The sequence below is a fragment of the Lissotriton helveticus genome, chromosome 4_1, assembly GCF_964261635.1.
Source record: "Lissotriton helveticus chromosome 4_1, aLisHel1.1, whole genome shotgun sequence".
NCBI classification, from domain to species: Eukaryota; Metazoa; Chordata; class Amphibia; order Caudata; family Salamandridae; genus Lissotriton; species Lissotriton helveticus.
Window position 1 is genome coordinate 2,047,411,909 of NC_136063.1, and position 17,896 is coordinate 2,047,429,804.

Genomic DNA, 17,896 nt, shown 5'->3' on the forward strand with positions numbered 1-17,896 from the left:
TGAGGCTCCTGAGGCAGAGCTGTAGGAGGCAGGAGAGAAAATGGCGGAAAACCTGGGAGCCATCTGAAAGAGATTCTTATAAGCGGTTGCTGGCAGAGTATAAGGCTAGGATTATTAGGGAAAAGCAGGAATTTTTTACAAAGCGCACGACGTCCCTCACTTCATCTAGGGAGCTCTTTAAGATCGTCGACTCCCTGTGCTCCTTACAAGAGCCTGACCCAGTCGTAGGCTCGCAAGAGCTCTGCGACAGGATTTCAGACTTTTTCCATGCCAAAATCGCAGATATTTATCTGACGCTAGAAGCACAAAGAAGGACTCTAGTTGTTAGTCCCAGCCTAACCCACACTAGCCTAGAGCCTTGAACTAGAGATCCGTCCAAGACTCTTACTGTCTTTCCGCCTCTTAACATTGAAGACCTTGACTCTCTGTTGAATAAAATTAAATCTGGCTCACCGCTGGACCCCTGTCCTTTGAAAATTTTGAAGGAATGTAGGGATACCCTGTTACCACCATTATTGGAGGTGATGAATGGCGCGATACTTCAGGGAATTTTTCCGGTACCTGGAAAAAGGCGATAGTCAAGCCCTTACTCAAAAAGCCCACCCTGGACCCTAAAACTCTCAAAAATTTTAGACCTATCTCCTTGTTGCCAGCCCCTGCCAAAATGTTAGAATCCCACCTTAACTTGCATCTTACCACCTTCCTTGACTCCTCTGGGTTCTTGGACCAGTCCCAGCATGGATTCAGGAAATTCCACAGTACTGAGTCAGCACTTACTGTGGTGATGAATAACATTCGAGCTAAGGTTGACCAAGGACAGACCACTCTGCTAGTCTTACTTGATCTGATGGCAGCCTTTGATACCCTATCTCCCTCGACTTTAACAGCTCGTTTGAGGGAGATGGGGGTACAGGGCCCAGCGCTTGGTCTTCTATCCTCTTTCTTAGCTCTAAGAGAGCAGAGGGTCAAGCTTGAAGAGTTCCTCTCCCCTGCCAAACCAGTGCAATGTGGGGTGCCGCAAGGGTCGGTGTTGAGTCCGACCCTGTTCAACATCTATGTGGCCCCACTTGCTAGGTTAGTAAAATCACAGGGGATGGAGGTTGTATCATATGCAGATGATACGCAGATCATGGTGTCCTTGGCCCATTCGGTCGGTACCGCCGCGTTCAGCTTCAGGAACTGCATGCAAGCAGTTTCTGAATGGATGATTCAAAATTCATTAAAGCTGAACGGTGAAAAAACCGAGGTGCTGATCTTTGGCAAGGACCAGGATGTTTGGTCCAGTGAGTGGTGGCCTCCTTCGCTGGGAGCGTGTCCTATTCCATCGCACTCAGCTAGGAATCTTGGTGTTATTTTTGACACCTCGTTGTCTATGAACCTCCAGGTAAACAGGACTGTGGCTACCTGTTGGGGAGTTATTAAGATTCTTAGGAGAATCGCTAATTACCTCTCCCCTCAGGCTCGTAAGCAGACCGTGGTCGCGCTGGTCTCTTCCCGGCTTGATTACTGCAACGCTTTGTATGCAGATATCAACAAGGGCCTTATTCAACGCCTTCAGAGTGTGCAGAACGCGGCGGCTAGATTTGTTCTGGATATTCCCATTTCTTTCTCCGCCATGCTAGCCAGGAAGGACCTTCATTGGCTTCCGATCCAGTTTAGAATTTCGTTTAAAATCCTATGTCTGGTTTTCGGAGCTCTACTGGCGGGTCCCTCGGATGCCCTAGGCTCCTTGCTAACTTGTTACATTCCCAGCAGGAGCCTTCGTTCCTCCAACATGAAACTTCTGTGCATTCCGCGTATTAGGAAGGTCAGATGGGGAGGAAGGGCATTTGCTACTGTGGCCCCCCGGCTGTGGAATTCCCTCCCCGCGGAGATTAAGGCGCAACCGTCGTTGTCTCTTTTTAAAAAGGCACTAAAAACATGGTGTTTTATAAAGGCCTATCAGTAAGCATGCACCGGGTATAAGACAGGTATTTGGATTAGGCGCCTTGACGCCCATTGGGCTAAGTAGCGCGATATAAAACGCTTTTCATTCATTATTTAATGGTTAGACTGATATAATCAAATATTTTTGTTATTTACATCTAAAATTATTTGTGATGCTGGTTTAGATCTTTTTACAGTATTTTGGGACTTTTGTAGGTTGCTATTTATTTTATAATATGCTTTTCACTATTATTTCTAAGTAAGTGTTTATGAAGATTTTGATTTTGAGTTGTAGCATGTTGTACATTCTTTTGTTTTTTTTGCGGAATCACAACGCGGTCGTTGTAACGACTGCGTTGTGATTCCCTTCGGAATAAGAACCTGTGGAAAAAGAACATATATTCAACAGGCGCATGCTCACCTTCCACAGTTATAAAGGTCACAGCAGTAGCAGGTATTGCTTTTTACTTTAAGAGTGCAGGATGGACCTGTCGGCAATGGACAAGGGACCTGTAAACAATGAAGATAATATTGTGATGCATTGTTTCACTGGCATGTGCTTTTCTGAAAGAACGTCACTTCAAAATACAATGTATTGCCACAAGTAAATACAATATTGGTTTGCGTTGGTCTAAAATTGTAATGTAAATGTGGCTATGTATAGTCTGCTGGCTTCTGTTACCTGGGATGTGTGTAATGTATGTGATTGTGTATGTGACAGAGAGAGAGAGAGTTAGAAACAGAAAGCAAGAGATTGAGATATAGAGAGAGAGAGAGGGAGAAAGAGAGAGACTTGTATAACCAAGGTAAGAGCCATCTTGGTATGGACATGGTACTAAATATAGAAAAGAAATAAATACAACACTTGTATTTCAGAATATAGCCTTATAGCCCATAGGAGAAGTTTATACCGACCATTAAAGGCCAGCTCCAGCATTGAAGGCCTGAGCCTAAGGTATATAAAATTCTCGAGGGTACGAAGCTTTTAATCACAGCTGTTGCTGTGATTATTCAGCAGCTAACAGCCATGGGCAGGGCCACAGCTGTTAGCTGCTGAACATTACACCAATAGCTGTGAAAGGGAGCTGAAGTCAGCCCCTGGTTCTCCCTGGACTTGCCTAAACTGATTTTTCTCATTCAGCCGCAAGGCCAAGGAGAGCCAGGAGCTTAGCAGCATTCCCCCACCCGCTTACCCGGCTCAAGTGATTCTGTGAGCTACGGAAGGAGGGAAGGGGAAGGCTCTGGTGTGCCCTGCTGCATAGCCTCTGGCTTTCCTTTTCCCCGTCCCCTCCATATATTTTGGAGAGAGAAGAGAAAGGCAAAGGCTGTGTTCCAGAACATTGAAATGTTGAGAGCAGCATCCCTATATCACTTTATATAGCCGCTGCTGCTCCATTGTCTTCAATGGAGCTCTCAACATTCCAATGTTCTAATATCTTTCATAGAAATATCATCTGACATAAACATAAAATCCTATTTCTAACTCCATTCGGTCAATATTTTTATAAACTATATTTAGGACACACTATATATGCCAAACAATATTCAGATTACAATATTCTGGTACCACATCTCTAAAACGTGGTGTAAAAGCAAATATCCAAAGATGTTTTCTGACACAGTTCAATTAATGACAAACTTTGATATATGACTAATGAGCAAGGAACCTCAAACCTGCAATGAAACCTTAAATATAATGGAGTTCCTATTTTTTTTAACTTTCTTGGATGTTTCCCACCATCCATCTGCACAGGAAGTGACATCACTGGACTTCCCATCATTCATCTGCAAAGGAAGTGGCAGCACTTGATTTCCCACCAGCTGATTGTACAGGCAGTGACAACACTGTTTTCCCACTAAAATGCCTGTAAAAGGAGCGGTCTAGTAATTATTTTACCATCCTCAATCTGCACAGGAAGTGACATCACTGGAATTCCGCTACCCATCTGTGCAGGAAGTGACAACCTTGGGTTTCATATCATCCATTTGCAGAGTGACATCATTGGTTCCCACACAAAACTCTCGGGCTGTCCAAATGCCGATCAGAACCGAATCGGACAGCCCGACAGGTTTACCTACATTGTGATAGGTTGTTCGGAAATGTATCCGATTTGGTTGGAAACATAGGTTCTGAATCGGATTTGGAGAATCCGAATCCCGTTCGGAGACTTTCCGAGCGACATTGGAATCAGCCCTTAAGATGGCAGTCTGAAATTCTCTGGTAGATTTTTAACAACAGTCAAATATTTGGGATGTGAAGAACAAAATCGAATTTGTCACCCCCATCCCATCAAATTTTCAAGTCACTGAAATATATAGTATGCTCAAAGATCCTTTTAGGGATTTCTGCGATATTTCCAAATTTTTCGCAGACAGCCAGCCCACTTTATGGGCATAATACAAAAGAAAGCCACCAATCAGGTCAAATGAAATGCCATAACAGAAAAGGATTTCCATTCTTTCAAACAGGGTGCTTGTGACACCACCTACCTGTGAACCTCCGACCTCACCACGCCTTCTGTTCTTCAGACCAACTCTGGGCTATTCTATCTCAAATATGCTCTGAGGTATAGCACTCTGTTCTCTACTGGAGGCTAAAAATGTTCACATGCTAAAATCTCACTGTTACTATTAGGCAGACCCTTATATTGGACACTGATCATGCTCCTTCAGTCTGGTTGGCTAAACTTAAGGATACTAATTCCAGAGGGTTGAGGCTGTTCCAGTGAGCACAACATTGCAAGGGCATTCTTCACTCCAATACTGACTTTCTAACCCCCATGATGAGTCCCGCACTAACCTAGTCCCCTGGTATTGGAAACTTTAGGGTGAGATTATTTGGCACCAGGAGCCCCAGAATAAGCTATAACCAGGATGGACACATGTCCCCCTATCCTGCACAGCCAGTTCAAATGTTGCAGTGGAAACAGACATCTCCTTCCACACTTGGCCCTTCTGCACAAGACTCCTAATTGCTGATCTGGTACTTTACTCCAAACACTGCCAGATGCCAGTTTAATTCTCCTGCAGACTTGTGCATCCGAGTAAGAACCAGTTTAGAAGGCTTACACCATCAAATCCCACTTAATGTGGTCCCAAACCCATCTGTGTCACCCTTGTCAAAGCCCCTCTTTCTCTTGGCGTAAGCTCCATTTCCTAGAGCAGTTCAGTAACAGCAGGACACAGGATTAGAGGAAAGACCCAGAGGAGGTGATAACAAAAGGAACATGTCAAAGGAACCAATCAATAGAGAGAGGCAGGCATGGGGGAGGAAGGCACACAATCACAGCAATCGAGGGGGCGCGAAATAGGGAATAAACTCAAGTTTCTTCCTTTTTTCATGTGAACACGTAGAAGGAGAAAGCTGGCTGGGGAGAGACCTTCAGAAACAGACCTTTGAGATACTGAAACCAGAAACATCAACTGATCCAGTGGAAGAAGCTGATTTCCCCGAAGAGGCAGGGTGATCATTTTTAACCCTGGGCAAAGCACTACGCTACACTCGCGTAGTTTGCGAATTTTGCGCAACTTTGCACTGCGCGAACTGCACGTAGCACAGTGCAAACATGTGTAGCATAGCGTAGTGTAGTGAAGCGGTCATTTTTTGCTTGCTCGCGGTCCTCACCGTCAAGTTGGCGACCGCGAGCAAGCGAAATAACATCCTCGCGAGACTTTTTCCTTGTTCGCGATCTGCAACATCAAGTTGCCGATAGCGAGCATGGAAAATAAACCTCCCGGCGAGATTTTCAACGCGGGGAGGGCAGGTTTCTCATTGCGAGTGGTCACGCATGCTCGCGACCGCTCGCGATGAGAAACTACCAGTCCGCGTTGAGAAAGCTGCAGCTCGAGTAAAAATCTACTCGAGCAGCAGAAAAGAACAGCTCGCAGTGTGCAAGATGCTGTTTTCAATGATTGCACAGTGCCGGATACTTGTCCGCACTGTGCAATCATTGAAAACGACATCTTGCACAGTGCGAACATGCTACTACGCAGTTCGCGTAGTGCTACGCGTAGCTCGCGTAGTGCGTAGTGCACTTCGTGTAGCACTACTTCGCGAGCTACGCCCACACCTAATTTTACCTGGAAGTGAGCAGAATTGCTTTATCTACAGACTCTGAGTGTCGGTTCGCATTTGTTAAAACCAGCAGGGAGAACTGGTTCAACTCCATCTGCGTAAATCAGTAGGGTGACCTGAGGGGAACTTTGCCTTTGGGAAATGATTCTTTCTACAGTCGTTTACCTCTCACCACACCTTGAAGCTGGAGATGGGAAATCCGCTCCTCGCAGTTAAGAATAAAATAATCAACTACTGTGTCTTTTTCTATGTCAGCAAGGTCCAACAGACTGATTTTTAATTTTTCGTTTTGTTTACAATTTCGTCAGTAAACCAATAAAAAATATTTTTACTAAGAGTGTCTTGGGAAAGCAATCCGGCTCCAAATCGTGTCATTCAGCTGCAGGCTAATTAATGAATTAACCGACAAAGCCAGCTGATCGGGAAATGGCAGTTGAGAACATATTCTTGCATCATGGCATACAAAGGAATACATTATGTTCCTTAAAACCAGTTCGAACCGGAATGTCAACCACAAATTGATGATCCACGCCTTTCCACTTAGGGGTGTCCCATTTCTAACACGAGTCCTGACATTAATAATACCACTCCAGCCATCCACATATCGCCGGGATTTTTACCAGCTCCTGAATTACTGAGAATAGAGCCATGTTAGTCTAATGTCTCAAAATAAATCACAATACACACATAAATATAGGCCAACAGGAATAACTGCACCCACTTAAATGATAAAAGAGAGGCGGTAAAACGCACCTCAGTAGTCTGTTCTGAAAATTCAACGCCTTTGGAAAAATAACGACATCTTCCTTCATAAAGTGGTCTTAGATCCTGCAGAAAAAAATAATAAATTCAGCATTTGATCACAACGAATATTTGCATAAAGTGATATTTAGGACATTTGATGGGTCACTTTGAGTTCACTTGATTCCTTATGTCCAGTCGCAGGTCTTGATGTTCAGACACATGCACTCCTGTTTTTTTTGCCTTGGTCATATATAGAAATCTTATGGTGGTTTGAACTGTACACCATCTTAATGATGTTCTACGGTAGGCAGCAAGTTCAATGTACAAAACAATGCATATGTTGAGTGCCGCACCACGTCATGACGTAGGGATCAAGCAGTATATTTCAAAGTCCTCTGGTCCTTCTATCACACTCTATCACCCGAAAATGAAGGTCAAATGTCCTTGAGTGACCTTTCCCCCAACAATTAGGCTCAATACCTGCATTGGACCTGGCGTTGGCGCACCCAACAACAGTCTCCATCAAATGAAATGTATTTTCCTCTTGAGCCCCCTCCAGACGCCAAAACAAGAGAAATAGGAAATATCAATTCTTGGTTTGACCTAGACAAATATGTCTCCCTCTCCTTGCCTGAACATCAAATCTCTCAGCTACACCAAGGGCCAGATTTACTAAAGGCATGCGTTGCCTGTGTGTCACGCAAGGCACTGCAAGCCCTTAAATCAGATTTACTAAGCCAGGCAAAGCCACCTTGAGTGGCTCTAAGTGGCTTAGTAGATCTAGAGTAACGCAAGGCAGCGCAAGTTGCTGCCTTGTGTTACTTTGCGTTGGGAAGGCGTTCTATGGGTGAAGTGTGGGCGTTCCCACCCATGCACCCATACATTTTGGAGCATTACCAGATGCACTAAGAATAGTAAACACGGGAATGCGTCAAAATGCTATGCCATCCTAACAGAGGCAAAACCAGGTGAAATATGTTTATTTCTCCTCTTTGTTTCCTCTTTCTACATGTGCAACATTCTGCAGCAAACAGAGAAAGAGGAAAATGCCTCTGAGGATTGTTTTTGTGCCGGAAGGTGTAACGCAGGCACCCTAGCATGGCACAAGAGAGCTGTTGTTGGCGCTAGGCTGCACTCCGTGCACCAGCGCACAGAGAGAGCAGGAATATGCCATATCCTAGCAAATATAGTGCAGTCCGGCTCTCTCCTTTTGACGCAGCTCAGCAAGTTGTCTTGCTGCGTTGTGCCAAATGTTAGCAAATCTAGGACCAAGTTCCCAACAGCCACAAGGGTACTTGTAGTAAAAAAAAAAAAAGGATATGGAACTCTTTCGGATTCCATATTCCTTATCACGAGGGCATCCAACGCAAATCCTAAAAAATCTTCCCAGGCCCTTTATTTGTCCAGTAGCACATTGAATGATAATCCCCACACAATCTGAGCAACAAAATAAAACACTACAGGGCATATTTACAAGAGAATGGCGGAGCGTGGCGTTAAGCTAACATTGCTAACGCCGTACCTGCCAGTCTGAAAATGCTGGGATGCATCATACTTACAAGAATGTGGTGCACACATGCGTTTCTTCTAGTACAAGCGCTAAGTTTAGCTGCCTAGTGTCAATGCAGGCACCCTCGTACAATATTTGTTCTTGTGACATGCACCTACCTCTAAGATGGCTGACAGTAAAAAAAGATGAGTCTTCTCCTTTAGGACAGTATTTATGTCGCTGTTCCTCAATGCTACTTTAGTTTACGTAAACTGTGGAGTTGTGCACCACACTCAGTAAGTTTTGGTATAAAAAACAAAAAATTGTGAAGCAAAATTTGCCAAATAATTGCTATCTTTTTTATTTTTGTGTCTGCCATGACTTACATTGCTCCAAGCGGACACATATTACTTTAAGGTTGTTGAGGTATCCTTGTAACGTGTACCTCTAAGATGGCTGCCTGTGAAAACGGGTTAGTCGCCTTCACTAACGTATTATTTATACCTCTATGGAGGTGTGGAATATCCTCCCACTTGGTAAGTTTGACAAAGTTTAAAATTTTTTGCATCCCTGCCAAGTACCAAGCATTAGTCTTAAACTAACGCATTTCAGTCTTCACCGCACTGAAATGCAAAGTCACGCATTATAGTGCCTCCTCAGCTGTCAAAGCAGGAGCGCTGCTAATGCACATTATTGACTGAATTTAAGCTGGAGTGGCAGCGTATGTCATATTGGGGTGTGTGTTAATCCCGACAGGCTAGGGGGCTGGCTCAGCTGCTCGCAAGGTAGCTGCTGCGACAATGTAACACACTGTACATTGTTGGATTCCCTCAACGCCGCGTGCCATATCATCACAAGTGATGTTGACACAGGAGTCAGTGCCCAGCCAATGGCTACTACAGAGACAGTGTGAGTTATCAGAAACTCACAATAATAGGCAGGTCGGTCCTGCCACCCGCTGCTCGAGCGTACGCACTGTGCCAGCTGCTGGTCTGGTAAGATTTAGCTGCTGGTGGTAATTATCGGCAGCACACTTCTCATGGTGTAACTGGAGCCCAGAACACCCATGACCAGCCCAGAATCTCATTGTGATTGCCCATGCGTTCCTTTTGTTGCTGCGGCAGGCGGGGCTTGCTGGTGTAGCACGGGACTAGTCTGAGTCGTAACTTGAAGCTAGTCGCATTACCGAATTGCTGTGGGCGTCTCGCCTCGCTCACTGTAAAGAAGTAAGGGGCCGATTCACAGAACTAACTGGTATTCACAGAAGTTAGGATTTTGTCTTAAAACAAACTTAAGACAGACTTAAGACAAACTTAAGACAGACTTAAGACAGACTTAAGACAGACTTAAGTCAGACTTAAGACAAAATCCTAACTTAAGTCTGTCTTAAGTGTGTCTTAAGTCTGTCTTAAGACAAACTTAAGACAAAATCCTAACTTCTGTGAATACCAAAAGTAGTAAGTTTAGGATTTTGTCTTAAGTTAGTTCTGTGAATCTGCCCCTAAGTGCCTGGGGCCTCATTTATGAGCCCTTGCGTCACTTTTACGCCGCCGGTGCGTCACTTTTTGTGACGCACCAGTGGCGTAAACAATGCGCCTTGTTGCGCCATATTTACAAAGTGACGCATCTAGGTAGATGCGTCACTTTGTAAACCCCTGCGCCACATTATACCTGCGCCAGGTATAATTTATGCAGAGGGGGCGTTCCCCCGCAAAAAGCCTCGTAATAGTGACGCAGTGAAATCTATGAGATTTCACTGCATCACTTTTAGGATGCTGTTGCGTCAAAATCTTGCGCCTGCCTCACAGCAGGCGTAAGACTGACGCAAGCCCTTTCACATGGGGCTTTCCCCATGTGAAAGGACGCATTGCTGGAGTTGCATTACTTTTGTGACACACTCCAGCAATGCGTCACTTTTGCGCTTACAGATACGTCTGTAACTCCTTGCGCAATGATGCGTCATATTGTAAATATGACGTATCATTGGGGTCGCAATGAAAAGTGACGCATCGCTGTTTTCCCGCAGCGATCCGTCACTTTTCATAAATGAAGCCCCTGGTGAGTATTGATGTTTATTTACTCCTAGTTGCTGTTTATTATGCTATTAATGAATTTGCTCCCTAGTCCAGTCACTTACTTCAGCACAGAGCTGCCCTAGCTCTGTAAAAGGCTGGCTGCGCCTGCTGCAGTGTTGTGAGCTAACTAAAGTGAGAGACGTCTAAACAAATGCTGCTTTAGTGTTCCCCTGGTGACTATGCATAGTAAGGTGAGTCCCTTGCACTGCATGACCGGATGTAGCATGTCTTTTCCAGCATGTATCTTACCATTTAGGTGACGGCGTGATCAGGCAACGCCACTCCTGATGTGCACCATTTGCTGCATGTTCTGTAACTCAGCTTGAGTGCGGGCCCGGGCAAAACTGCTCTTGATGAGCACTTGTCGCAGCGGGTCTTGCCGCTCTGTTGAGAGCAAGACCAGTCATCGGCACACGCGAAGAGCGCGCCTTTTTCAGCATGTTTTGGATCTCAGCCGAGTACGGGCCTAAGCACCGCCATTTTAGAGGCAACGTGCCCTTCCCAGCATGTTTCTGCAAAACATCCTGTTTTTACACCAACTCCAGTCACAAGGAAAACAAAAATAGAAAGGCACTTGCGCTCTCCTGATTGGAAAAGTGCCAGAGCAGCTCTTCTGCGAAAAGGAAGGTAGCAACAGATAGAAGGCAGAATGAAAATAGGAAGTTCCTGGGGAAGTGTGACTGTGTATGGGAGGAGGGAGTATTTCATTGACATAAAAAACTAGGTTATAAGTGGTGACTTAGGGCCATATGTTAGCGATTCTGTAATAGCGATTTTTAAGAAATTTTTAGCGATTTCTTGATATTCCTTAATTGCGAATTCGCAAATTGCGAATTCGCAATTAAGGAATACTTTCCCATTCATTTCTATGGGCCGGGAGGCCCATAGGAAGGAATGGGAATTTATTCTCAATTTGCGATTCGCAATTTGCTAATCGCAAATTGAGAATAATTTCAAGGGTGCAGGGGTGTCCAAAGGACACCCTGTTGCACCCCTGAAATAAGCATGGGTGCACATGTGGTGCACATACATGCCCTAGGGGCATGTATGTGCGTCACATGGCACTTTGAAAAATGCGAAAATGGGCATTTTTCAAGAAATTCGCAAATTCCCACCAACTTGAAGTTGGTGGTAATTTGCGATTCCTTAGGGAAAATTAGCAATTTTTTTAGATACATACATTGCATTTAAGGAATCGCAAAATTTGCAATTCCTTAAATGCAATTGCAAAATAAGGAATCGCAAATTTTGCGAATCCTTATTTTGCACCGGATTTTCATTCATACATCCCATTTAGCAAATTCGCATTCGCAAAGGCCGAAATTCTGTAAATTTCGGCCTTTGCAAATGCAAATTTGTATGATACATATGGCCCTTAGAGTGTTCTCAGATGAAGAAAGTCATGAAGTAGGTAATGGGATGAGGAAGGGGATCATTATGAAGCTTTCTCACACCTCTCTGCTTCCATCAAAACCCCTGAATCTGGGGTGTGGCTGCACCAACACACAGCCCCCAAGCACCACCCCTATATTAGGTCTTTTCAATTTCTGGTGCTTTGCAGCAGTTTTAAGATCTTCTTAGAGTTTCTAGTTGCTTAAATGGATGTAATTTTGATATTTATACCTGTTTCCCCTGTCTTCACTGTTTGAGTTTACTCACGAGAAAGTGTCACTCATAGTTGTTGAATGTCACTTATAATTATGGTGAAATTATGAAAATGTCACACATAAGAAATCTGAAACCTTGGCAACTATGTTTTTGTTTTTCTCAAATATTGTTTAACCCCTTCGGTGCTGATGACGGCTCCCGGTCGTCATCAGTTACGGTGGGCGTGTGCTGATGACGGCCAGGAGCCGTCATGACCACGACCGCAATCGGAATGTGCCGCACAGGCGCAGAATTCCGGCCGCAGCCAGGGGGTTAATTTTGTTTAATTTTCTTCTTTGTGTATCCGCTATGACTTACATGGGCTACACACTGTAATATCACCCATCTGGAATCATTAATGTTATTTTAGTTATTCCCAAAGTTAAAGATGGTTGGTCTGGTGTTTGTAATGGACAGGCTACGGGCGTGTTCACCCACTCAGACACAATGTCATTACATTTAAGTTTGGTCATTACTATTTTTTTCAAAATATAAGTTACGACTGTCAAACAAGGTATTAGATTCTTTGTTTAATATGTAACCACGTGTGATTAACACTTTTTTTAGTGCAGATATTTTTTTAGGTCTCGTGACCTTAAATGCGCGCAAGCGCATTGAGGAACGAGAATTCAAGTGCTCAAAATGCTCATGAAACCACCAGCTTTTTGCTGGCGTTTTAATGCAGTTCATGTGAACCACGTGTTCAAACATGAACGCGCATCAGCCTCCCTCCATTTGCCGCACAGCACATCAAAGGGCTTCGCCCAGCGTGCGCTCTGCGGCTTCTCGGCTTCTCCTCCCCTAACTTCCGTGCATTTCTCCTCCCCCCTCCCCAGCCAGCTTCCCCCAGGCCGTGTTCCCTCATCCCTCGCACCCCCTCCACCTTCAGCTTATCACATTCTTCAAACTAAAAATGCGTCCCCGCTTGTAGCATGCAGGGGCCTAAAGTGATTGCATTAACCAAACTAGTTTTCCTACCCAATTTTTTTTCCCGACAGATAAAGGTACGTTGCATTTATATTTTCCATTTAAGGTATGTGCGTTGTATTGTGTATGTCTGTACGTAAACATCTACCAAAATCCCCCAGGATCAGAGTTCACGTACTTTTATTTATGCCCAGATCAGTGATGAGTGCTTGGCAAAGAATAAATAGTAATAATAAAATTAATTTTCATGCAGATTTTAATAATGCTAATCAGTAAGTGGCCACATCAAAGGCTCTGTGCCACTTTCACCCACACAGCAACACTTACAGACACGCAATGCCACTCACACCCACGCAAGCCCGCTATCATCCACGCAACACCACACTCACCCACGCAACGCCACTCACCCAAACAACACCACTCACACACGCAACGCAACTCATCCACGCAACCCCACTCATCCACGCAACCCCACTCATCCACGCAACGCCACTCATCCACGCAACGCCACTCATCCACGCAACGCCACTCACACACGCAACGCCACTCACACACGCAACGCCACTCACACACGCAACGCCACTCACACACGCAACGCCACTCACACACGCAACGCCACTCACACACGCAACGTCACTCACACATGCAACGCCACTCACACATGCAACGCCACTCACACATGCAACGCCACTCACACACGCAACGCCACTCACACACGCAACGCCACTCACACACGCAACGTCACTCACACATGCAACGCCACTCACACATGCAACGCCACTCACACATGCAACGCCACTCACACACGCAACGCCACTCACACACGCAACGCCACTCACACACGCAACGCCACTCATACACACAACGCCACTCACACACGCAACGCCACTCACACGCAACGCCACTCACACACGCAATGCCACTCACACACGCAACGCCACTCACACACGCAACGCGACTCACACACGCAACGCCACTCACACACCACTCACACACGCAACACCACTCACACACGCAACGCCACTCACACACGCAACGCCACTCACACATGCAACGCCACTCACACACGCAACGCCACTCACACACACGCAGTGCCACTTTCACCCACACTGTGCAGTGCACAATAGGTCTCGCAGTAGGAAAGTTGGAGCTATTGGTTTTGTAAATGACAAAGCCCTTTATGTTTTTAAAATGAAAACAAAAATAAAAGGGATTGTTATTTGCAATTGTAATAGCTCCAACTTTCCTACTGCGAGACCTATTGGCAACGCCAGTGCTTGATAGATGAGCGTCAGCTTTTTTCTTAGTCTTCAATAAATTCGAAATAAATCAACGTGTGAAATACACTCAGGTTATTTACACTTTGTGTGCGAGCTAGTCATACGCACCAGCTTTAGCTTTACAATAAATTGAGCAAACAAATCCAGTGTCCATATAAAAGCCAAGAGGAACAAGCATTGGCATGGCCAATAGGTCTCGCATTTGGGACCTTATAAGTATTTAGTTATGCAGCACAATATCCCTGGTGCAACAACATCAACTGTTGCGTTGCTAAACACTTATAAGGTCCCAGACACGAGACCTATTGGCTATGCTAATGCTTGTTATGTCAATTACAGGCTTCAGTATAATGTTACGTTATAAGTATATAATATAGTTTTACAATACTTTCTATAATTTGTTAGAGACTTCAAACTTTTGTTCTCCTTTTCTTCAGGCCTAACATATTTACCAATTCTATGGACTGTTTGACCACTTTGAACGTGTAAGGTGACTCTTGAATAAAGTGTTGATCTCACTTGGTGTTAAGGGACTATTTGGTTAGGTGAAACTTACTATTAACTTTGTTGTTCATTTGAAGTGTATACAGAACTAATTATGATTAAGTGTTGTTTCCTTGTTACTATCCTTTCACTTAATGTTTTGCCTTTACTCAAGATTTGTTTTGTGGGTGTCAGTTGCACTGCTGCCCCACATTAGGCAGTTTAACCTATGTTGTAACATACTTTAAGTTTGGACATTTTATTTTTGTTACTTTTATGGATTGATCACAAAGTTAATTCAAATTATGATATGTGAAACGTACAGTTTCTCTCTTACACATTCATGTGGACCACCACTTCTTGTAGTCACAGGGAATATGGTGGTGGTTTCCTTATATAATTTGGAATAGTGACTGGACTGTAATGCTCTTATTTGTTGATTTTTTAGCCCTGAGGAGGTCAGATGGAATATAATCATCCACAGATGAAACAAGTGGCTTTGTAAATAAGGGCCCCTTTTACACATTGCTCTGTGTGAAAGGTGCGTTCCATGGGTGTTGCTGTGGGTGTTCCCACGCAACATCCATGGAACCTGACACATTCTCAGATTTACAATGTTTTGTAAAGCAGGGAATGTGTCAGAAACCTACGCCTCCCCAGAGGAGGCATACGAGTGGCACAATGAGGAGAAATACTTGTATGCATCCTCGTTTTTTCCTCTTTCTAAGCGTGCTGGCATAGAAAGAGGAAAATGCCATCAATGATTGTCTTTGTGCAGGAAGATGTCTCTTCCTGCACAAAAAACAATTAGCCACGCAACGGAGGCACCCTTGCAACATGATGCAAGGGTGCCTGTGCTGGCGCATGGCAGCCATTTGTGCTCCAGTGATGAGGAAAGCACATGGATGCATTGTATTGTTGCTAATACAAAGCATCCCCATTCTTTTAAAATTATGCAGCCCGGCGCAGCAAAATGGCTTGCAGCACCGTGCTGCTTTATTTTGTAGTAAGTGAGGCACTCTGTCACTTAGCCATTTTGTTTGATAAAGTGAATTTCCACTGAAGGCGGTGATAGTTAATATAAACCTGCAAATACAAGACTGAAACTTTATTTGCCTCCTGCATGCAAAAAGCCATGCGGCTCAATTGCACCAGTTTTAGATCCAGCCCTTCAGCGATATGCACTTAAAAACAAGTAATACTGAAAGAGAGCTAAAACAAGACCATACCTTCAGCAGGTGCAGGCTGCACAATAAACCCCTCCTCCTCTTGCTATCTTTTGATAGGTATGTTTTAAAACAGACAAGCTGGAGGGAAGGTATTAGGGGTACCAAAAATCAGATTTCCTATGGAATGGGGTGACAATCTTAGCTATATAGGCATGTGGTTGAGATATAAAAGTGTGTGTGTACTTACACATATATACAAATATATATATAGAGATGTATGAAGATATATTATAGAGCTAGTGATTCTGTAGTAAAGATTGGAGTCTGAATTTCCTCTGAAAATGCGTTGCTTTGCTTGTAGCTTTTTTGCTATTTAACAAATCTGCATAAAACTTTCCAAAAAAGTACATTTTCTTGGTATGTCAAGTCTCCTGCATATCCTTCCAAGAGGGAGATAAAGGTGGTATGGTCGAAAAGAGAGCCTTACCCATTTTGTCAGCCTTAGGGAACGCTGATCTATGCTACAAGAAGAAATGCTGATCGGATTTACACTAAACTTCACATGAAACTAGGGGGCATATTACCAACAAGTAGCGATAATTATCGCTAAATAGGCTTAGCGACGTTTTTTTTATCGCTGCCTATCGCTGGATATGTTAGCGGCGAAAACATGCTATTAGCAACGTTTTTCTCCATTGTGCTAAAATATCCAGCGACGTGATTATGGCTGAGAATACAACGATATTCACACAATATCGACAAAACGCTCTTAGCCATGTTATCCACCTCCCATTGGATAACATGGCTAAGAAATGGTCTGAGCAGGCGTTGGTTTTTGGCGATAGCTGGAATATTTCCATCGCTACGCCTGCCTTGCTAATAGGTGATAGTGACGTTAGTGACTGCTTTCAGTCGCTAACAGATTGGGTACGCCCACTTTGCATGTCATTAGCGATAAATATCGCTGACATGCAAAGCGGGCCCCAAACCGCTCGCTATCGCCTAAAAGCTGTCGCTAACATCAGTTAGCGACTGCTTGCTAATAGAGCGATAGAATTAAACCTGCGATAATTGCCTATCGCCACCCTTGGTAATATGCCCCTAGAACTTTACTCAGAGTAGCGCCTTTGCTTGGTTTGGCGTAAATCGATTCAGCAATTTTTGAGAAAGAAGAGCTACAAAAAGGTGTCAGAAGGTCTCCGAAGGGTTGAAATATACTATATCCATGGAAAATACTCAGATCCATTGCAAAAAAAAATGTACACCCCTGGAAAAGGGAGCTTTTTTTCCTGTCATCCATTGAGCATTCACAAATAAGCGTGCTCTGATTGTCCTAAAGATTCCACTCACAGCTGCCATTCCCCAACTTGGCAGACAGAGGCCAAAACGTGGAAAAATAAAGAAAAATAAGGGGCAGATGAGCACACTCTGACAGCCAGGCTCATGTGGGGGTTTTGTCATGGGATTCTTACAGGGTTGACTTCGCCAATTCTGAATCCACGCCCCCACCCCCGCCCCATCAGCTCCTCCCCCCAGAATCCATGAATCCTATTAAAAAAATGTGCCAATCAAATAGCAATTTGCAGCATCTTAGCTGTGCACTACTAGGGTTGGTTCAAATGTGGGAGTTGAGCACAGGCCCTGCTGCAATCCACGCTGCAGATTGCCAAAGGCTGTGTACAGAGGCGATTGGGTGCCCAAGGATCATTGGGCTGCCATTTTCCACAGCACACGGTTTACGCCCATGTACTGTGGGGAGTGGTGACTCAATGAGTGTGGGGTGCAGTTTATGGCAGTAGGTAAGACCAATGGCCAATTTCAGCTGCGCTAGGTGGAAGCGCTCAAGCAGTGGGCGTTGACTTCTTAGGGAAGACTGGGCATATAGCCTGATCAATGAAAAGGATCTGCAGATAGGCCCTGCTGCACCAGGATGAAGGTCAATTTATTGCTTTTGTTGACTGCCCCAGGGGGTTTATGCAGTAGGGAATGGCCAGTATGGTGGTTTGGATGCAGGACCTGGCCACAGACCAGACCCTGCAGCCATCCCCTGCCGAAGCAGACGTTTGTTGACCATCGCACCA

At 44.5% G+C, this 17,896-nt stretch overlaps 1 protein-coding gene across 2 annotated transcripts in view; it reads right to left on the bottom strand.

Moving 5' to 3' along the window:
- Positions 1–17,896, bottom strand: part of TMEM255A (transmembrane protein 255A) — a 239,109-nt gene that overhangs the window by 24,515 nt on the left and 196,698 nt on the right. For both annotated transcript variants that reach the window (XM_078688730.1, XM_078688729.1), the window contains exons 5-6: positions 6,755–6,829; positions 2,348–2,436 (exon numbers count right to left, since the gene is read on the bottom strand). In XM_078688730.1, coding sequence (XP_078544856.1) covers positions 2,348–2,436; positions 6,755–6,829 — 164 coding nt within the window. The remainder of the gene's footprint in view (positions 1–2,347; positions 2,437–6,754; positions 6,830–17,896) is intronic.